Source organism: Capra hircus, chromosome 19 (assembly GCF_001704415.2).
Source record: "Capra hircus breed San Clemente chromosome 19, ASM170441v1, whole genome shotgun sequence".
Lineage (NCBI taxonomy): Eukaryota > Metazoa > Chordata > Mammalia > Artiodactyla > Bovidae > Capra > Capra hircus.
This window is the reverse complement of record NC_030826.1, coordinates 62372737-62391219: the sequence shown is the minus strand read 5'-3', so window position 1 is coordinate 62391219 and position 18483 is coordinate 62372737. Positions and strand designations below refer to the sequence as shown.

At 39.7% G+C, this 18483-nt stretch overlaps 1 protein-coding gene across 4 annotated transcripts in view; it reads left to right on the top strand.

Moving 5' to 3' along the window:
* Window positions 1-18483, top strand: part of HELZ (helicase with zinc finger) — a 151622-nt gene that overhangs the window by 52102 nt on the left and 81037 nt on the right. For all 4 annotated transcript variants that reach the window (XM_018063979.1, XM_018063978.1, XM_018063980.1 and 1 more), the window contains 6 exons: window positions 58-256; window positions 713-820; window positions 1855-2152; window positions 6976-7243; window positions 15630-15963; window positions 16809-16939. In XM_018063979.1, the coding sequence (XP_017919468.1) occupies window positions 58-256; window positions 713-820; window positions 1855-2152; window positions 6976-7243; window positions 15630-15963; window positions 16809-16939 (1338 nt within the window). The remainder of the gene's footprint in view (window positions 1-57; window positions 257-712; window positions 821-1854; window positions 2153-6975; window positions 7244-15629; window positions 15964-16808; window positions 16940-18483) is intronic.

The following is an 18483-nucleotide window of genomic DNA, read 5'->3' as shown; positions in this document are numbered from 1 at the left end:
TATCTTTTACATGGTCCAACAAAGCCTATGGTAAACAGTCTCTCCTGTTCTACTTAGATTTTTAGAGCGGGGAATCTGTAGGTATGGCGCGCAGTGCACTTCAGCACATTCCCAGGAAGAGCTAGCAGAATGGCAGAAAAGATACGCTTCACGGTTGATCAAACTGAAACAGCAGAATGAGAATAAACAGCTCTCAGGCAGTTACATGGAAACCTTGATAGAAAAGTGGATGAATTCATTATCTCCTGAGAAAGTGGTGAGGAAAATAAACTGCATTTTTGTTTGTTTGTTTTAAACAGTGACCTTGTTTGAATTTTGACTTTATTTCATGCTGTCTTTTCGTTTATATCCCTATCCTCTATGAAACACTTGATTCTTGATAAAGTGTTTTGGTGGCAAAAGTAGACCCATTCACTAAAATGAAGAGCAGAACCAAGCCACTTTTCTGGAGACTTGCAGGGACTACACTAACTTGTCTTCACTCAGGGAGCTTTTACTGCCACTTTGTTGCTGCTGCTGTTAGTTTTTTTATGTCTCTTAGTTTAGCTTTATTGTATTTTGTACTTATAAAAATAACTGAGAATTAATGTATACAGTACCTTGCTTTGTAAACAATTCCATCAGCATCTTTACCGTTGACATTTAGTTACCATGCCAAAGCGTCTGTGTTCTTAGGAACGAGAGCGTAACGGGACCTGCTCTCTGTTTTCAGCTCAGTGAGTGTGTGGAAGGCGTGAAGGTGGAGCATGACCCCGGTCTGTCCGTCACCGTCAACACCAAAAAGTCCCACCAGACCTGGACCTTCGCTCTCACCTGTAAGGTATGAGTTTTGTGATAATTAAACAATGTGAATTGCTTTCCATTTTCTTAGAGTTTTATTGGACCTTTAAATCTGTATATTGAAAGAGCATTGAAAATTATGTAGGTTCTATATTGTAATAAAGTGTATTTCTGTATTTTGGTCATCAAGGTTTTATATATATATATATATATATTTTGAGATTTTGGGGATAAAATCTTTGTAAGTACTGAGATACTTGCTTATTTATTTATTTATTTGGTGAAGATATATTTGACATATTTGACATGTTGTCTTCCAAACTTGAAACGTAGGATGGGGTTCATGGCTTATAGTTAACTATTTAAAAGTTGAATTCTTTAATCTGGCAGTTCTAAACTATTGAAACAACTTGTTTTTATTTTTGATTTTGTGAAATCACAAATTCTGTGATAACAGATTTTTTATTTGAGGCATTTTCTGCAGTGCTTCCTATCTTGAATTATAATGTTTAAAGTTTAATAATGAAGCAAAGTAAACAATTTCTGTTAATATGTGCAGTGGAAAAGTTTTGTGTACTTTTTTGTAATGTTTCCTCCACTGTACCATCTGCATCTTGGGATGAAAAATCTGGTAACATTTGGCTTCAGCCGTGAACCCAATCGAGTGCTTTCAGAAGTAACTGCTCTCCTGTGAAGATTTTTTACTTGAGGCCAAGGGATGGAAAACTGGAGGTGATAGTGGTACAAGGTGAAAGCGTTTGCCACAGTGAAAGATGAATGTGTCACAGAAAGCAGGGAGGCTAGAAATGCAGTGTGAATATATCGTTTTTGGAAATGGCAACCTTATTGAGATATAATTGACATCATAAATATATCATTTTAACAAATGACTTTTTTAACCGTTTTGATTTTTTTTTCTTAAATGGCTTATGAGTACAATTTGTATTTTTAATATAGTATCTTAGAAGCATGGGAAAGTAAAAGTCCCTTATAGAAATATTTTCATTGAAGAGCCCAATTACAACTGGATTTTCAACCCCTTGTACTCAATGAATTATTCTAACTTCCTTGTAGCCTGCAAGAATGCTGTGTCGTGTAGCATTGCTTTATGACGCTCATCGTCCTCATTTTAGTATCATTGCAATATCTGCCGGAGATAGCACTACCCAGGTATCACAAGAAGTCCCAGAAAACTGTCAAGAATGGATAGGAGGGAAGATGGCCCCAAATGGATTAGATCATTACGTGTATAAAGTCGGGATAGCATTTAACACAGAAATATTTGGAACTTTTCGCCAAACCATAGTTTTCGACTTTGGATTGGAACCAGTACTCATGCAAAGAGTAATGATTGATGCAGCTTCTACAGAAGGTAATATTTAGACTTTTTCCCCCTGATACTATGTATTAAAAGGCACTATAACAACATTAAAAGATATGTATTGGCCCCTAAATATTCCATGGATAGGGAGGGACTAGGAGGGAAAAAGATCCCAAGTTCTTTGACTCATTTACTGTGTGATGGAATTGGAATGTTTGCGTTATACCCTGGTCACTTTATACAGTCATCAGGCAAAGCTTGCTTTGAGGTTCCCCAGGCTGGTATGAGTAGGTGATCAGGCCTCTTTTTGGTCTGCCGACTTCATTGGTTGATCTTATTCAGCACAGTAAAACCTTTCAGTATTCATTTGGGTAGAATATAATTTTAATAGTAATTGTGAATACACCTACAGTGTCTATTTCCATGTTCTACTGACGGTCCAGTTAACTTTGTTCATATTAGTACATTACCTCTGAATGAAAAGCCTTAAACAGTAGCTTTCATAAGTTGATTTCACTAGTATAAAGGAGACCAAGGTGCCTTTACTAGGATCTGCTTCGTACTCTTGGGAAGAGGTCCTGGTTTCAACATGTAGGCAACCGTGGAGATGCTGAATTACTGTGTAAATTGTCTATTACTGCCTCAACTTACACTTTGTGCCAAGATCCAGCTGCTGAGGGAAGGGCACGTTAGTCTACATTTCTTTGGCTCTTGGTTGGATTTGGTGGCGGTTTAGTCACTAAGTCGTGTCCGACTCTTTGAGATCCTGTGGACTGTAGCCCCCCAGGCTCCTCTGTCCAGGGGATTTCCCAGACATGAATACCGGAGTGGGTGGCCATTTCCTTCTCCAGGGGATCTTCCTGACTCAGGTATTGAACCCACATCTTCTGCATTGCAGGTGGATTCTTTACTGCTGAGCTACCAGGGAAGCCCCATATGAATTTTAAAAATTTAGCAGGGGGGTGAGGGGGGGATGGTTAAAGATGTGCTTCTCACAAATTTGTGGAAAAGGACATTTACAGAAAGAGAAAGTTAGTGACTTTTCCCCTTACTTAGAACACAAACTGTTTTATACACTTTATACCTCAACTTTGAGTAATGGAAGATTTTTGCTTGACAACATTGATTTGGAATTCTGCTTTGAATATCTGGAAGCTATATGTTAGAAATTAATTCTTACCTTTAAATTTGAAAACTTGATATTATTCATTACTTTTGGGCTAGCAATATATGTTAACATTAGCATTAAAAGTTAGTATGTCTTAAAACTTATCTCCAGCTGTCAAAGTTGTTGGTAAATTAAGGACATGTTTATACACACACACACACATAATTATACATATATAAATATATAATAGAAAATTATAGGAAATTTAATAGAAAATAGATTTTTAAATTTTAAATTATTAAAAATAATTAAAAATAGATTTTAAAATTTAAAATTATAGGAAAATTAATAGAAAATAGATTTTAAAATAATTTAATTGTCAATGAATACTAAATATAACTGAGCAGAAGCATGTAAAAAGTGTGCTATTACTCCACTCTTCTAACTTTTCATTAGCCTCATTAAGATGTTCCTCTTACCTCTGTATAGCTGTCTTAGTGAAAGGAATGATGTTGAAAAGGATAGCTGAAATCCTAGTGTGGGTTTCCTTTGGAATTTTGTTTTATTAAAGCCACAGACCCAAATGTTTTCTAAGGAAGAATGTTGTGTCCAGTTCTGGAATTAGGAATCATTTCATCTCATTCTCTTTAAGAACTAGATGAATATCCCTGTTTTTAATAAACTCCACGTTTCCCATGCATTTATGGCATACCTCTTCACCCCTTGTGCTGAGTGCAAAGAACACTGGAGTTTTTCCTCCTCACTTCTTATCTTATCCACTGTCCAGGTTTTGTTAATTTTGATAATTTTCAAGTCTGCTGTCCTACATACTTCAAGAGAAAACGGACCAACCCTTTGGATGCTTTATTAGAATAGTAACTGTATGGCTGAAATGAGAGCATTTCACAGTAATCAGAGGGGTGAGGGAAGCTGGGTAGCGAGTCTTGTGTCCTGCTGGTTGGCTCCAGCCTTGAATTCTGTTTTTGATGGTAGCAGTTCTTCCCTTATGTTATCTTCAGGAAATTAGGCATGTTCTAACCATCTTTAAGCTTTTCTTATGAATGTCTCTTAAAATACTTGTGTAGCTTCTACCCATCATATCTCAGGGTAACAAGTTCCATAGGTTTATAATTTGTCAGGATTTCAGTTATTATTATAGAAGTTGGGTAATAAGGCAGCATTAAACTCTTCCTAAGTGATTTTGTAAATATTGATTCTAACCTGTTCACGTTTCATCTTCCCAGAATTTCTTTTTTTTTTTTTTTTTTTTAGCCCGATCTAGATTGAAGAAAAGTACTTAATTATCGAGAATGAACTGGTTCGGGCCGCCCTGGGTGGTGCACACACTGGGTTAGACGTGGGCAGGTGTGCATGTGTGTGCATGTGGGATGAAACGAGCCCCAAGAGTGGTTGTGTCCAGCATCCCCGGGGGAGCCTCAGCTTCGTCCTCTGTTTGAAGAGGAGCTTTTAGGACCTAATGACCTTTAAAGGTTGTTAAATGGAAATTAAACAAGTTTAATTTAAAGAAGCTTTTTACTGCTGAGAGGACTGGAGGCAGAATTTTGTGTCAAGACCAACATGACTAGGGAAACAAGCGGTTCTTACAGGAGATTCCTTGGTAGTCTCTGGCCCGGCTCTTGCTGGACACCTGAGCTAATGGCCGAGATCCATAGTCTGTAGACTTGATCTGATGCCGGCACGCAAGGATTTTCTCAAGATTGTTCTTTCTGCTCCCCTAGCTCTCCTCTCTTCTGGATTGTATTTACAGTTAGTAAAAAGAGGGAATAAAAGTTAACATTGTTTCAGATTTGTTTTGAAATTCTTGTGCTTCCTGCTGAAGATACTCATTTTAAAAATTTCATAAAATCATGGCACTAAGTAGATAAAATGAGAAAAACAAATACTATTGCTCACGGCACTTTTACCAAAATGCCTGAATACTTTTAGCCCAGGGTGGAATGGTTTTCTGTATAATTTGTTTTATATATTAAATAGGTAATACAAAAAGTTTTTTTTTAGAGGAGAGTTATACCATTTTAGTTTTGTTTTTATCCCAGTTACTTAAATGGGAAGAGTAACTAGTGACTTTTTAAAGAATGGGAATATAATATTGATGTAGGCATAGTGTGAACCCATTCCTTATTTAAAATAAATTTAAGAAGTATAATTTCCCTATGCCCAAAGAATACACATCCTTTTATTATACATTAAATTGTTCAGTACTACGCAGAGTTTAGTTTCTCTTTTTTTAAGGGCTGGTTATTTGGGTTGTCACTGTGCCATTTGTATTTCTCCTTTTGACTTTTGAATTAAGAAAGAAAAGTAAGTACATTCTTGCTATTTTGTTAATAGTATCTGATCTTTAGTGACATGGTATAGTCTTGTTTTAAGAATGTTGGCATTTGTATAATTTAAATATCTTTTATAGCTGTGCTCTAATGAATGAGTAGGAAAGGCCCAATACTAGTGTGATTTAGGATGAAAATGCTTATTTTATGAAACTTCTGCTTTTGAGGCTATTGCAAAAACCGACCATCACTGTCTCTTCCAGAGTGTTTTTAAAATGCAAAATTTCGATGAGAAAACCATCTTTGTATCTTGATGGTTATAGTAGTGTTGATATAGCTGTTTGGTGAGTAAGAAAACTTGGTTCCTTTTCAAGGAACAAAGACTAGAAATTAAGACTTTTCCATTTTAATCTTTAAAGATAATTAGGATGAACTATTTTCTAATATTGAGAAATTTCTCTTGGAGGATGATTATTCTTACATGTTTATAATTTATATATAGCATTTTAATATAGTAACAGCTCTCACTAAGCAAGACAAGACAATTATACAGTCTGCTGTCATTTCATAGATAGCACAGGTTAACTTTGTACTTTGGAGACTAACCTCTGTTTAAACTTGTTATTATTTCTTCCTGAATTTTAGTAAGTTGCAAGACCATCTTTCCAAGTATATTATATAAAAACTGGTCAGGTTTCACCCTGAAGGTGTCTGTTTTCCACCCAGCAGAAGGCTGAGACACACACACACACAGGGAGCCTGTCAGGCTCCAAGTTCACATTGCAATGCGTTTTGCCCTGTGCCGCATTCTCCCTAGAGCTGGCAGCCTCGAACAGCCGTTCATTTTGACATTGTGCCCTACTCACCATGCAGTTTAACTGAGGCTAAACTGGATTTATCTGAAATGGCATTTGAATAGTACATTGTACCGTGCTTTAATGTGCAGTTTAATGTGGGAAAAAGACACGGAAGGTTTCCGTTTGTTGTCGGTTGATTTTCAGAGAGTTTCACTGTGCTTTACCACACAAGATCCAACCTCTCACAGTTTTCTGATCTTTTTCTCTAATGGGGCAGGTATTGCTGGCAGGAGGAGAAAAGTCATTATCACCTAATAAAGATGTCTTATGAAAGATTTACCATACTTTCTTTCTGCAGATCAGATTTCTGACTGAAGAGTTAAATTCTAAATTCTGCTCTGTATTTTTAAAATGTTAATAACTATTTCTGGTGTGTCCTAGCCTGAGGTAGAGAAGAATATTTTTTACATGTATTCCTATTTATGTTATTTTGTTAATCTAGACCCCAAAAAAAATATTTCTGATGTGGGAAAAATACTCTATCAAATGGGGTTTTGTAATGTTTCATATTTTAGAACTTTAGCTCTAGCATACAAAATTCTCATACCAAAATGCATAATGTATTACTTGAGAATTTTAATGTTGTGTTCCTTTATAAATGTGTTTTTTGTTTCCATTTAGATCTTGAGTACCTGATGCATGCCAAACAACAGCTAGTAACTACAGCTAAACGTTGGGATTCTTCTTCTAAGACTGTTGTAGACTTTGAACCTAATGAAACTACTGATTTGGAGAAGAGCCTTCTTATCAGATACCAAATTCCTCTCTCTGCTGACCAGCTGTTTACCCAGTCCGTTTTAGACAAATCATTGACCAAGACCAACTATCAGTCACGGTTGCATGACCTTCTTTATATTGAGGAGATAGCCCAGTATAAGGAAGTCAGCAAGTAAGTTACTTTAGAAACACTTTTCTTTCTTTCTTTCTTTTTAAAAATCTCCCCTTTGGATGGTATTGTTCATATTTAAACTAAGGAGGGGTGCCTTAGTGAAGTCAGATAGTGAAGTGGCTGTTACTCAGTAGCTGTTCTTCAGCACTGGTGCATGAGCCTCTCCAGGCAAGCACTGAGCTCGCCGTCCGGGCAAGCACTGTGCTCGCCGTCCGGGCAGGCACTGTGCTGGCCGTCCGGGCAGGCACTGAGCTCCCCGTCCGGGCAGGCACTGAGCTGGCCGTCCGGGCAGGCACTGAGCTGGCCGTCCGGGCAGGCACTGAGCTGGCCGTCCGGGCAGGCACTGAGCTGGCCGTCCGGGCAGGCACTGAGCTCCCCGTCCGGGCAGGCACTGAGCTGGCCGTCCGGGCAGGCACTGTGCTGGCCGTCCGGGCAGGCACTGAGCTGGCCGTCCGGGCAGGCACTGTGCTGGCCGTGGCGTCTCGTGTTCAGTGCCGCTTTCCCGCTCTACGTGACCCTGCGTGTTCTGGGAGTATGAGTCCATACATGGTCCTTGCTCTTCAGGAGCTTCCTCTCAGGGGTAGAGCAAGCACTCAAAGATTGTTTTTTGAAAAATGTACAAAAACTGAAAGAGACCACATATTTTGAAAAGTAATCATGAGAGTCGTATTGAGGGAACTCACACTGGTCTCTTACATTTTAATTACAAGGGTTGGACTGTAGGAGCACCTCAGAGGTGGTGCAGGTTCAGTTCCAGGCCTCCGCAGTAAAGGGACTATCACAGTAGCGCAAGTCGTGTGAGCTCGTTGGTTTCCCAGTGCACCGGAGTTAGTGCGGTGAGCCTGCACTATCCTGTAGGCTGTTAAGTGAAATAGCATTATGTCTGAAAAAATGCACATGTCCTAAGTAAAAATCCTTCATTGCTAACAAATGCTGGCCATCGTCTGGCAGGTCGTCATCTTTTTGCTGCTGGGGGGTCTTGCGTCAAGTGTTGGTGGCTGCTGACTGATCAGGGTGGTGGGTGCTGAAGGTCGGGTGCTGCGGCAGCTTCTTGACAGGCAGCAGTGGAGTTTGCTGCATCCATCTCCTCTCCCTTTCATGAGCAGTTTCTCTGGAGCATGCCGTGCTTCTTGGCAGCATTGTATCCACAGTTAGAACTTGCAAAATTGGAGTTAGTCTTCTCAGACCGTGCCACTGCTTCATCAACTGAGTTTATCTCATGTTCTGAATCCTCTGTTGTCATTTTGACAGTCTTCACAGCCTCTTCACCAGGTGTAGATTCCATCTTAAACCACTGTCTTTGCTCGTCCGTGGAAAGCAGCTCCCAGCTGGTAAAGCTTGGGCACGGTTGCAGCAGTCCCGTCACGTCTTCAGGCTCCACTTCTGCCGTCCTTGCTGTCACTTCTGCACCTGCAGCTCCTCCTCCACTGAAGTCTTGAACCCCTCCAAGGCACCATTCCAACAAGACCGTGGCTAATTTTGATATTTTGACCTCTTCCCATGAATCATGCATGTCTTAATGGCATCCAGGATGGCGGAAGGTTGACAGAACCTTGACAGGAGGTTTCCAGTTTATTTTGCTGAGATCTGTCAGAGGAATCACTGTCTATGGTAGCCTTAACCTCCCAAAATGTATTTCTTAAATAATGAGACTTGGAAGTCGAAATTACTCCTTGATCCATGAGCTTTAGAATGGATCTGTGTTGGCAGAATGGATCAGCATTAGTCGTGTTGTTCATCTCCATCTGACCTCTTGAGTGACCAGGTGCATTGTCAGTGAGCAGTAGTATTTTGAAAGGAATCCTGTTTGCTGAGCAGATCTCAACAGTGGGCTTAAAATAGGTAGTAAACTGTATTATAAGCAGATGTGCCGTCATTCAGGCTCTGCTGTCCCATTTATAGAGCATAGATGGAGCAGATTTAGCATAATTCTTAAGGCCTTAGGGTTTTGGGGATGATAAAGTGAACACTGGCTTCAGCTTAAAGCCATCAAATGCTTTAGCCCATCATGAGATTCAGCCTGCTCTTTGAAGCCAGGCATTGACTTCTCTCTGACTCTAAAGTCCCAGGTAGAGTCGTCTTCTGATAGAAGGCTGTTTCATCTACACTGAGAGTCTGCTGGTTAGCGCAGCCACCTGCATTAATTATCTGAGCTCCATCTTCTGGGTGACTTGTTACAGCCTTCATATCAGCGTTTGCTGCTTCACCTTGTACTTTTACATTATTGAGATGGTTTCTTTCTTAAACCTCATGAACCAAAGTCTGCTAGCTTCCAGTTTTTCTTCTGTGGCTTCCTCCCTGTCTCAATTCAGTTCAGTTCAATTACTCAGTCGTCTCCAACTCTTTGCGACCCCACGGACTGCAGCATGCCAGGCCTCCCTGTCCATCACCAACTCCTGGAGTTTACTCAAACTCATGTCCGTTGAGTCGGTGATGCCATCCAACCACCTCGTCCTCTGTCGTCCCCTTCTCTTCCTGCCTGCAATCTTTCCCAGCATCAGGGTCTTTTCAAATGAGTCAGTTCTTCACATCAGGTGGCCAAAGTATTGGAGATTCAGCTTCAGCATCAGTCCTTCCAGTGAATGTTCAAGACTCATTTCCTTTAGGATGGACTGGCTAGATCTCCTTGCTGTCCATGGGACTCCCTCTCTCAGCCTGTATAGAATTGTCAGGGCTTATTCTGGATGAGGCTTTGGTTGAAGGGAGTGTTGTGGCTGGTATCACGTATCCAAACAACTAAAATTTTCTACATATCAGCAATAAAGCTGTTCTTCATTCTTACCATTTGTGTGTTCACTGAAATACAATTTCTAATTTCCTTCAAGAACTTTTCCTCCACTTTCACAACTTTGGCTAACTGGTGCAAAAGGCCTAACTTTTGGCCTGTCTTAGCTTCAACAGGCTTTCTTCATTAAGCTTATGAATCATTTCTAGCTTTTGATTTAAAGTGAGAGATGTGACTCTTCCTTTCACTTGAGGCTGATTATAGAGTTATTAATTGGCCTACTTTCATTATTGTTGTGTGTCAGGGAGTAGGGGGCCTGAGGAGAGCAAGAGAGATGGGGGAATGGCCAGGTGTGGAGTGGTCGGAACACGCGTTTGTTGACTGTTGGTTGTCTTGAGTGGGTGCATTTCGTGGCATCCCAAAACAATTAAAGTAGTAACATCAGAGATCACCACCACATGTGTAGCTATAGTGGAAAAGCTTGAAATACTGTGACAGCTAGCAAAATGTTACACAGAGACACGTTATAAACAGTTGCTGGAAAAAATGGTGCCTATAGCCTTGCTTGCTTTAGGGGTGCCGTAGACGTTCAATTTGTTAAAAAATAAAAAAACTAAACAAAAGCAATACCTGGAAAGGACCATGAAGTGCAATAAGATGAGCTCTGCCTGTGCTTTTACATGGTTGCCTTAGAACCCCTTTCTGAAAATAGATTGGATGAAGCCTCTCAAGATTAGCAAAATGTATTTTGACTTGAGGCTGAATTTGATAGATTTTTTTTTTTTAATTTTTTTAAGAGATTTTTTTCAAAGAAGTCCAGATATTAAGATTCCTTTCTATGTTAAGTTTTAGTGTGAGATGTTTGGAGTTGATAAGAATAGTGCTGCATTTCATTTAAGTTTTAAAATATGCTTCCGAGTTCTTTCGAGATTTTTTTTTCAACGTCTCTTGTCCTCAGCTACATATTGCTCTGCATTCAATAGTGATTCCACCTTGAAGTGAAATCAGTTTCGTTCTAAGATAAACATTTTCAAAAGGAATTGGCCTTGGCTGAAGCTGCTGTGTGCATGCGCATCCGAGTGTGTCATGGCCTGCTGGGTCGGGCTCCCAGCTGAGAGCTGGCAGAGCAGGCCTGCTGCATGGTTGCTTGTTGGGGCATCGCGTTGCAGTGGCTCGGGCCTCTGCTGGCTCAGCCTAGCTTGGCCTCAGGACACCCAGGTGCTTTTTGACATATGACCTTGGTTGACTTTTGCTGTCATTTATTTAGTCAGCAATTGCACAAAAGGAAATTGACTATAGCTTTGAAGTTTTTTTTAAGTTACACTCAAGAGGGCTTCTCTGGTGGTTTAGACAGTAAATAATACGCCTGAAATGCGAGAGACCTGGATTCAGTCCCTGAGTTGAGAAGATCCCTTGGAGAAGGGAACAGCTATACACTCCAGTATTCTGGCCTGGAGAATTCCCTGGACTGTATAGTCCATGGGGTCGCAAAGAGTCAGACACGACTGAGTGACTTTTTCAAGAGGTTTAACTATTTTTAACACTGATGGAACCATATATCATTTATCTTCTTGTTTAGTTGCTAAGTTGTGTCTGACTCTTTGCTGCCCCAGCACACCAGGCTTCCCTGTCCTTCACTGTCTCCTGGAGTTTGCTTACACTCATGTCCATTGAGTCAGTGATCCCATCCATCCATCTCATCCTCTGTCACCCCCTTCTCCTTTTGCCTTCAGTCTTTCCCAGCCTTAGGGTCTTTTCTCATGAGTCGGCTCTTCTTATCAGGTGGCCAAAGTATTGGAACTTCAGCTTCACCATCCTTCCAGTGAATATTCTGGGTTAATTTGCTTCCATGGGCTACTCTTCTGCCACTTCAAAAAATGTTAGAAAGTCTGTAAGCTTTAAAGTTGATTTCAAAGTGAGGCGTGTAACAATGGAAATACCTTTGCCAATTGGGATGTATTTTATACTCTAGGTATTTGAGTTATTAAATCTCAGAAATACATATCATTTAAAATACTTATAACTTACTATTGTCTTTTTAGTTTCAGCCTACTAGCCTTTTAGAAAAAATAAATATTGGTGACTGTCACTTTGGGAAGGTCTCTGATGTTTGCTCCTTGAACATAGCAGTGACTCTTTCGTGGGAGAAGCTTAGTGCTTCTGTTTTCCAGTCCCTCTGCCTTAAGAGTTTTGTTGCAGGGCACAGTTGACTGTCACAAAAGAACCCTCTTATTGCTTTAAAACTGTGAGATTAATTTTTCATGCCTAAGTTGTGACCAAGTGTTTTGGGATGGCAGATTATAAAACAGGTGTAACAGTAAGACTTTAAATATTACCCAGGTTAGTTGAGAAAATATCATAGGGTTGTAAGAATTTGTTAGGGAAAAATATAAAGTAGTTGAAATGGGAATATGGTGCCTTGGAAAAAGTCAGATTATTACAAACATGTACAGTTAATTCAGTGAATAAAATTACTGAGTATTCAAAGTGTCAGGTTTTAGGCTGGTCTTCGCTGATTCTAATGCAAACAAGTTATGTTTCCTTGTCCCCCCCCAAAGCTTGAATGGCCTCTCAAGTCTGCTTTCTGGACTAGCTGGCATTTAAGCTGAATTTTGAAAAGCAGAATTGTCAGGTGGCAAAATAGGACAAAGGTACTTAGTTTGAAGAAGCAGGATATGAGAATTAGAGCATAGGGTTTTGGGGGAAACTGCAAGTAGGTCATCATAATTTTCATGGAGGGTGCTGTGTGGTGGAGTGGGGCTGGTGAGATAGAAAGCTGTTTAAACTTTACCCGCAGAGGTGTGTATCAGACTTGAATTTTACAGAGATTCTCCAGTGGTGGTTTAGAGAATAGATTTGAAGCCAGAGTTATGGAAGGAGTTTGTTACAGTCATCCAGGTTAGAAATGCTGAGATGCAGATGATTAGGAAGAAGAGGAAATAACAGGGCCTGGTGATTATGTGGTGGGGAATGAAGGTTGGTGATAGAGACAGAGTCAAAGACGACTTTTGACTGGGACCCCTAGGTAAACGGAGAGGGCAGTGGCACCCCACTCCAGTGCTCTTGCCTGGAGAATCCCGTGGACTGAGGAGCCTGGTGGGCTGCAGTCCATGGGGTCACTAGGAGTCGGACACGACTGAGCGACTTCACTTTCACTTTTCACTTTCATGTACTGGAGAAGGAAATGGCAACCCACTCCAGCGTTCTTGCCTGGAGAATCCCAGGGACAGGGGAGCCTGGTGGGCTGCTGTCTGTGGGGTCATGTGTAGTTGGACACGACTGAAGCAACTTTGCAGCAGCAGCTAGGTAAACGGTGCCCTTATCTGGGCTGTGTAACACCTGGGGAGGGTTGGTGTATGGGAGCATGCGGAGAGGTTGGGTACAGTCTCTTCTGTTTGCACCGAGTTTGCAGAGCACATAATCCAGGATGCGTATTTGGCAGTTGGGTTTACAGCCCTGAGCTGAGACATCTTGGAGAGGATGACCTTGGTTGGTGAGAGGGTGACTTCAGCCAACACAAGAAGAGGGCAGGGTGGGTGGTGCCTAGTTGGGAGATCGAGGATCAGGCGGAAGGGCAGGAAGGGAACTCTGGAGAGTGCGACTGGACAGAAGCCAGTGGGAGAAGTTTAAAAGAAATGGAAAGTGGTTGCAAAGCAGTAATCATGAAAAACAAAGTCAGAAATCTGTTCATCAACTTTGGCAACATAGAGGTCATTTGTGAGTGAAGAATGGGCTGTAAGGAATCTCTTCTCTGAGAAAGTTCTAATGATCACACATCTCAGTTATAAGGATGATAAAAGCAAAGTAAAAATTTAACTTTATATGAAAAAACATGAATAACCTAAGGGTTCCTATTCTTTTATAAAGCTTGTGTTCTGGGGTTTTTTGTTTTTTTTTTTTTCAAGGAAGGTGAACAGAGATTATATGTAAACTGGGCAGGGTGGTACATTTTTGTTTCACTTTCATTTTATGACTTATTTTTATATGAATCTTTAGTGCATATTCCACTCTTCAAAGAATCAAATGTATCTAGATAACATCCAATCTATTTCTTTAAATTATACCCTACTTTTCTAGTTTGGATCTAGTGGAATGGTGCATAGAGAATGTGAGAAATAGAATATGGCTTTCAGGAATTCCATGTGTTACGTGTATATGATATACACACTCAGCAAGTATTCCTAGAATTCATCTGATCCTCAAGAAAGCCATGTTACTAAATATTAAATGTATATTTATAATAAAACATTTTAATGTATTTTTGTAGCTTTGAGTATATTGTAAGTGTATTTTTAAATAACTTATAATGGAGCTTATAAATACTATGACTTACTACATGCATAAATAGCTGTTTTATTTTTCTTAAATATTTTTTTATTGCTGTTTAAATACTTCTGTAACTACAGTTTTCTAACTTTAAAGTGGGAGGGGGGTTCATGTTTGGGAACACATGTAAGAATTAAAGATTTTAAAATTAAAAAAATAAAAAACAAAATCTCTGGGAAAAAAATAAATAAATAAAAAAATAAAATGACTTCCCCCATTAAAAAATAAATAAATAAATAAAGTATATAAATGGAAATTCAGAATTTTAATATATTTTAATTAGAATTGATTTCCTGATATTATAAACAATACAGATGTTTTTGTATAGTGAAATGTATAATGTTTTGGAAAAGGATATTTCTTTCTTTTTCTTTAAGAATTTATAAGACATTCTGGACATCATGTATCCAAAAGAAGACCTGAACAGGAAACAGTTCCAAACCACCACTAAAAAGTAGCCTTTCCACAAATGGGTGTATAGATTATAAAACAAGTAAATTTTTTCTTGGAAGTTTTTAAACCTTATTAAGAAAAATAAAATGTTCCTATTGTTACCACTTTGTCTTCTCTCAAACAGCATCGTTTCAGAATGGCAAAGGAGAAGAGCTGTTCGTTAATTTAAATCTTTCTTTCCCTTCGTCTTTCTTGCCTGTGGGTTAATCTTGCCTCTGGGTGCGTCTTGCACACGCTTGTTCTTGTTCATGCTCACCTGTGCGCATGGAGTGGGAATGGGGGATAAGATAGCCCTGAGCTCCTCCTGCTGTGCTTTGGGCATGAGATCTGCCTCGGTGTAGCTGTGAGCAGAAATGTATTCTGGATGTTACTCATTAACGGTACTGGAAGTGAAATTTTATGGTTAGACTCTTTTGGTAAGAACTACTTAGAAAGCATCAGCTTAATCAAAGTCTGTTGAAGTTTCAACACATACATTTCATTCTGGCTTGGGCGATTTTAAAGTCTTGATTGTCTTACTGGTGTATTCAAACAGGCTTTCACATTAAATAGTACGCGACATTTCATTTTATTTAAAAAAATCATTCTTAACTTCATTTTAAAGGCTCAGACTTAAAAACGTGTGTATTCTTCAATACAGCTAAGCATGCATTTTTGTAAACATTCAGAGTTTATTCATTCACTTAGAGTTTTGCTGCTTCCAGCTTGGATTAGAGACAAAAAGATAGTATGTAATTTGTAGCTCAGCAAAGTGTAATGGATAATTAAGTTTTAATTCTTCTGTTTATTTTTATTTTGTTTTATTCTTTTATTTAGTTTTAATGTTTTCAATGTAAAAATATTTGTAAAAAATTTAAACTCATTTGTCTACTTCTGATTTAGGTTCAATCTTAAAGTGCAGTTGCAGATTCTAGCAAGCTTCATGCTCACTGGAGTTTCTGGAGGTGCAAAGTATGCTCAGAATGGACAACTTTTTGGTCGCTTTAAGCTTACTGAAACACTTTCTGAAGATACTTTGGCTGGACGGCTGGTGATGACCAAAGTCAATGCTGTTTATTTATTACCAGTCCCTAAAGAGAAGTTAGTACAGACCCAGGGAACCAAAGAGAAGGTTTATGAAGCTACTATTGAAGAAAAAACAAAAGAATATATATTTTTAAGGATATCCAGGGAATGCTGTGAAGAGCTTAATCTTCGGCCTGATTACGACACACAGGTATGTTCCCGAGAGCGGCGACTGCGCCGTGGCTGGCCTCCTGGTTAGCTGATACTCTGCTTCTGGTTTGGTTTCCCTTTCTCTGCTGCGGCGAGAAGTGCAGTTGGCTTGGAGCGTTAATTCTGGTGGGTGGAGAAGCAGACCTTTGGTGACTTTCAGAGAAAAGTCGATTCTCTTTAAGTAAAATCTGAAATGTTCCATTTTTATACATGGTCAAGCTTTCTGATTTCTGTTTTAAATCAGCAATGGAAAAGCAGTTTAAAAAGAAGCTGAGCCAGGTCCTGGGGCCGTTCTTATCTGAAGTTGTATCTGCTCTTGTGCTTTGTATCTTTATGGATTTTTAGGTGAACTCTGCTCAGTCTGTCTGCCATATTTAAGTGGAAAGCTGCTTTTTTTTAATATCTAAATACAGCATTTGGTGAATATTATTCATTCATAGTAAATCAATACAGTTTCATAGGGTTGGTTTTAATCCTTGAGAGATGGTATTTCAGAGATGCTCTACTAATTTTACCAAATGTATTCTTCATAGGAATGGTAGAATCAGATAACCTTTATTTAATGATTAAGTAATTAAGTGCCTCAGTTTCTTTAGTTGACAAATGAGGTTAATCATAGTATACACATCATTGGTGCTATGTGAAGTGACTATAACAGTGCCTGGTACTACATAAAGCAAATATTACACATAAATAATTATGATTAGGCTATGATGACACTTTAAAGGCATCTCTAAACTTGGCTCCTGTAAAGGGTTATCTCCACAGAGCATTCTAGCAAACTGAAAAATATCGGTGTTTACCTTAATGCTTTTTAAAGAACCTTTTTTTTTTTTTGTATTTCAGGTTGAACTCCAGTTCCAATTGAATCGATTGCCCCTCTGTGAAATGCATTATGCGCTAGACAGGGTCAAGGACAATGGGGTTTTGTTTCCGGACATCGCTATGGCTCCAGCCATACCTTGGAGTCCCAACAGGTATAGAAAGTGGCACCTCGTTCAGGAGGCTATGCGGATATTAAACTGAATCTCTGTACCAAGTAACGCAAGCATGTTTGTAAGAGAATTTCCATATATCCTTCAGAGACATGTTCTCAGTTGAGAAAAGAGAGTGCAGGGACGCTTAGAATAAAGCCTTTGAAGTTCCCCATCTGCTCTCTTCACTTTCCCTCAGAGTCGGAACGAGTTCTTTTGCTTTTGTCAACAGATATAATTTGATCAATTGATGTCACACAATTTAGGAATATTTCTGAGTAGAAGTTGGATAGGAAATCCAGGGCCTTTTTAAAAGTGGTTCAAAGAGTTAATTTAAAATGATTTTTGAATATGAAACACATTTTTGTAATTTAAGAAAAAATGGAGGATGTATTATAGAAGATGCTATAAAATTAATCATTGTGTAAATATTTTTCTGCTTAACTCTCTCTACACATCGTTGCATGTAATTAAATGTGACCCTTCTGTCTGTCTCCAGATTGGCTGCAGTGGGTGCCTATGCCCGCACCTTCTTTTCACTATCTCACTGGTTTATCCTCTTGGCCCCCACCCAGGCTCACTCATTCCACCTTTCTTTAAAATCTCAGTGGCTGTACAAAATGGGTTATTTTTTTCATCACTTGTGTCAATCCAGCCATGGGAGGGGGCCCTGCTCCGTCTCTGACAGAGGCTCTGGTTATCTTTAATAAGTGATTTCCAAGGTCACCCTTGGTGTTGACAGGAGCTGGCAGAGAGGGAAGCATGAGCAAAGAGGATCACAGGGGAAGTTTCTGTGGGCCAGGCCTAGACGTGACTTACATCATTTCCCCTCACGTTCATCTCTTCTGGTCCTAAAAACAGAACAAAGCAAAATACACCTTACAACACACAGTCCACGTCATTTCTCCCTGCTCTCACTGACTCCTCCTACCCCTTCCCTGTTCTTCTTTTTATTGCCAGCATTCTTGAGTGGAAGCAGCCAGCCTGATTCTGGCATTCCTGCTTGCCCATCCTGTGATCTCTGTTCTCTGCGCTCTCGCTCCCCTGAGAGCAGGCAGAGGTCTGCCAGGTGTAGGAACCCCCGCTGTCTTGCCTGTCCAGCTCTCACGTGATCGCTTCTCTGCGTGCTCCCTCCTCTCCGTCTGCAGACCAGCGCGTCTTTAGGGCTGCGCTGCTTCGGTAGCCTGCGAGCCCGTTGTCGGTCCCACTAGCTCTGTGGGCTGACCCACATTTCTTTCTTCCAAAGTTGTTTTGCTAAAATAATCATTTCATGTCATTGCATATACACCTCTGAAGGCCTCTCCTTCATGTGTAGATAAAATCTGAACATCCTAATACAAAACTCTCATTATGTGTCTCATTGACGGACAGTGCTTTCCAACAGTATCTTTTCAGATTTCTTATAGTTTTTCCTACTTTACTCTCCCTTTCTTCCTCTAAATCCTCATGTACTAGCCATATTGAATTACCTTGATGTTTGTTCAATTTGCCCTGCACTTACTTGCTTCCTTATCTTTAAAAAAAGACCTTTAAAAAAAAAAAAACTG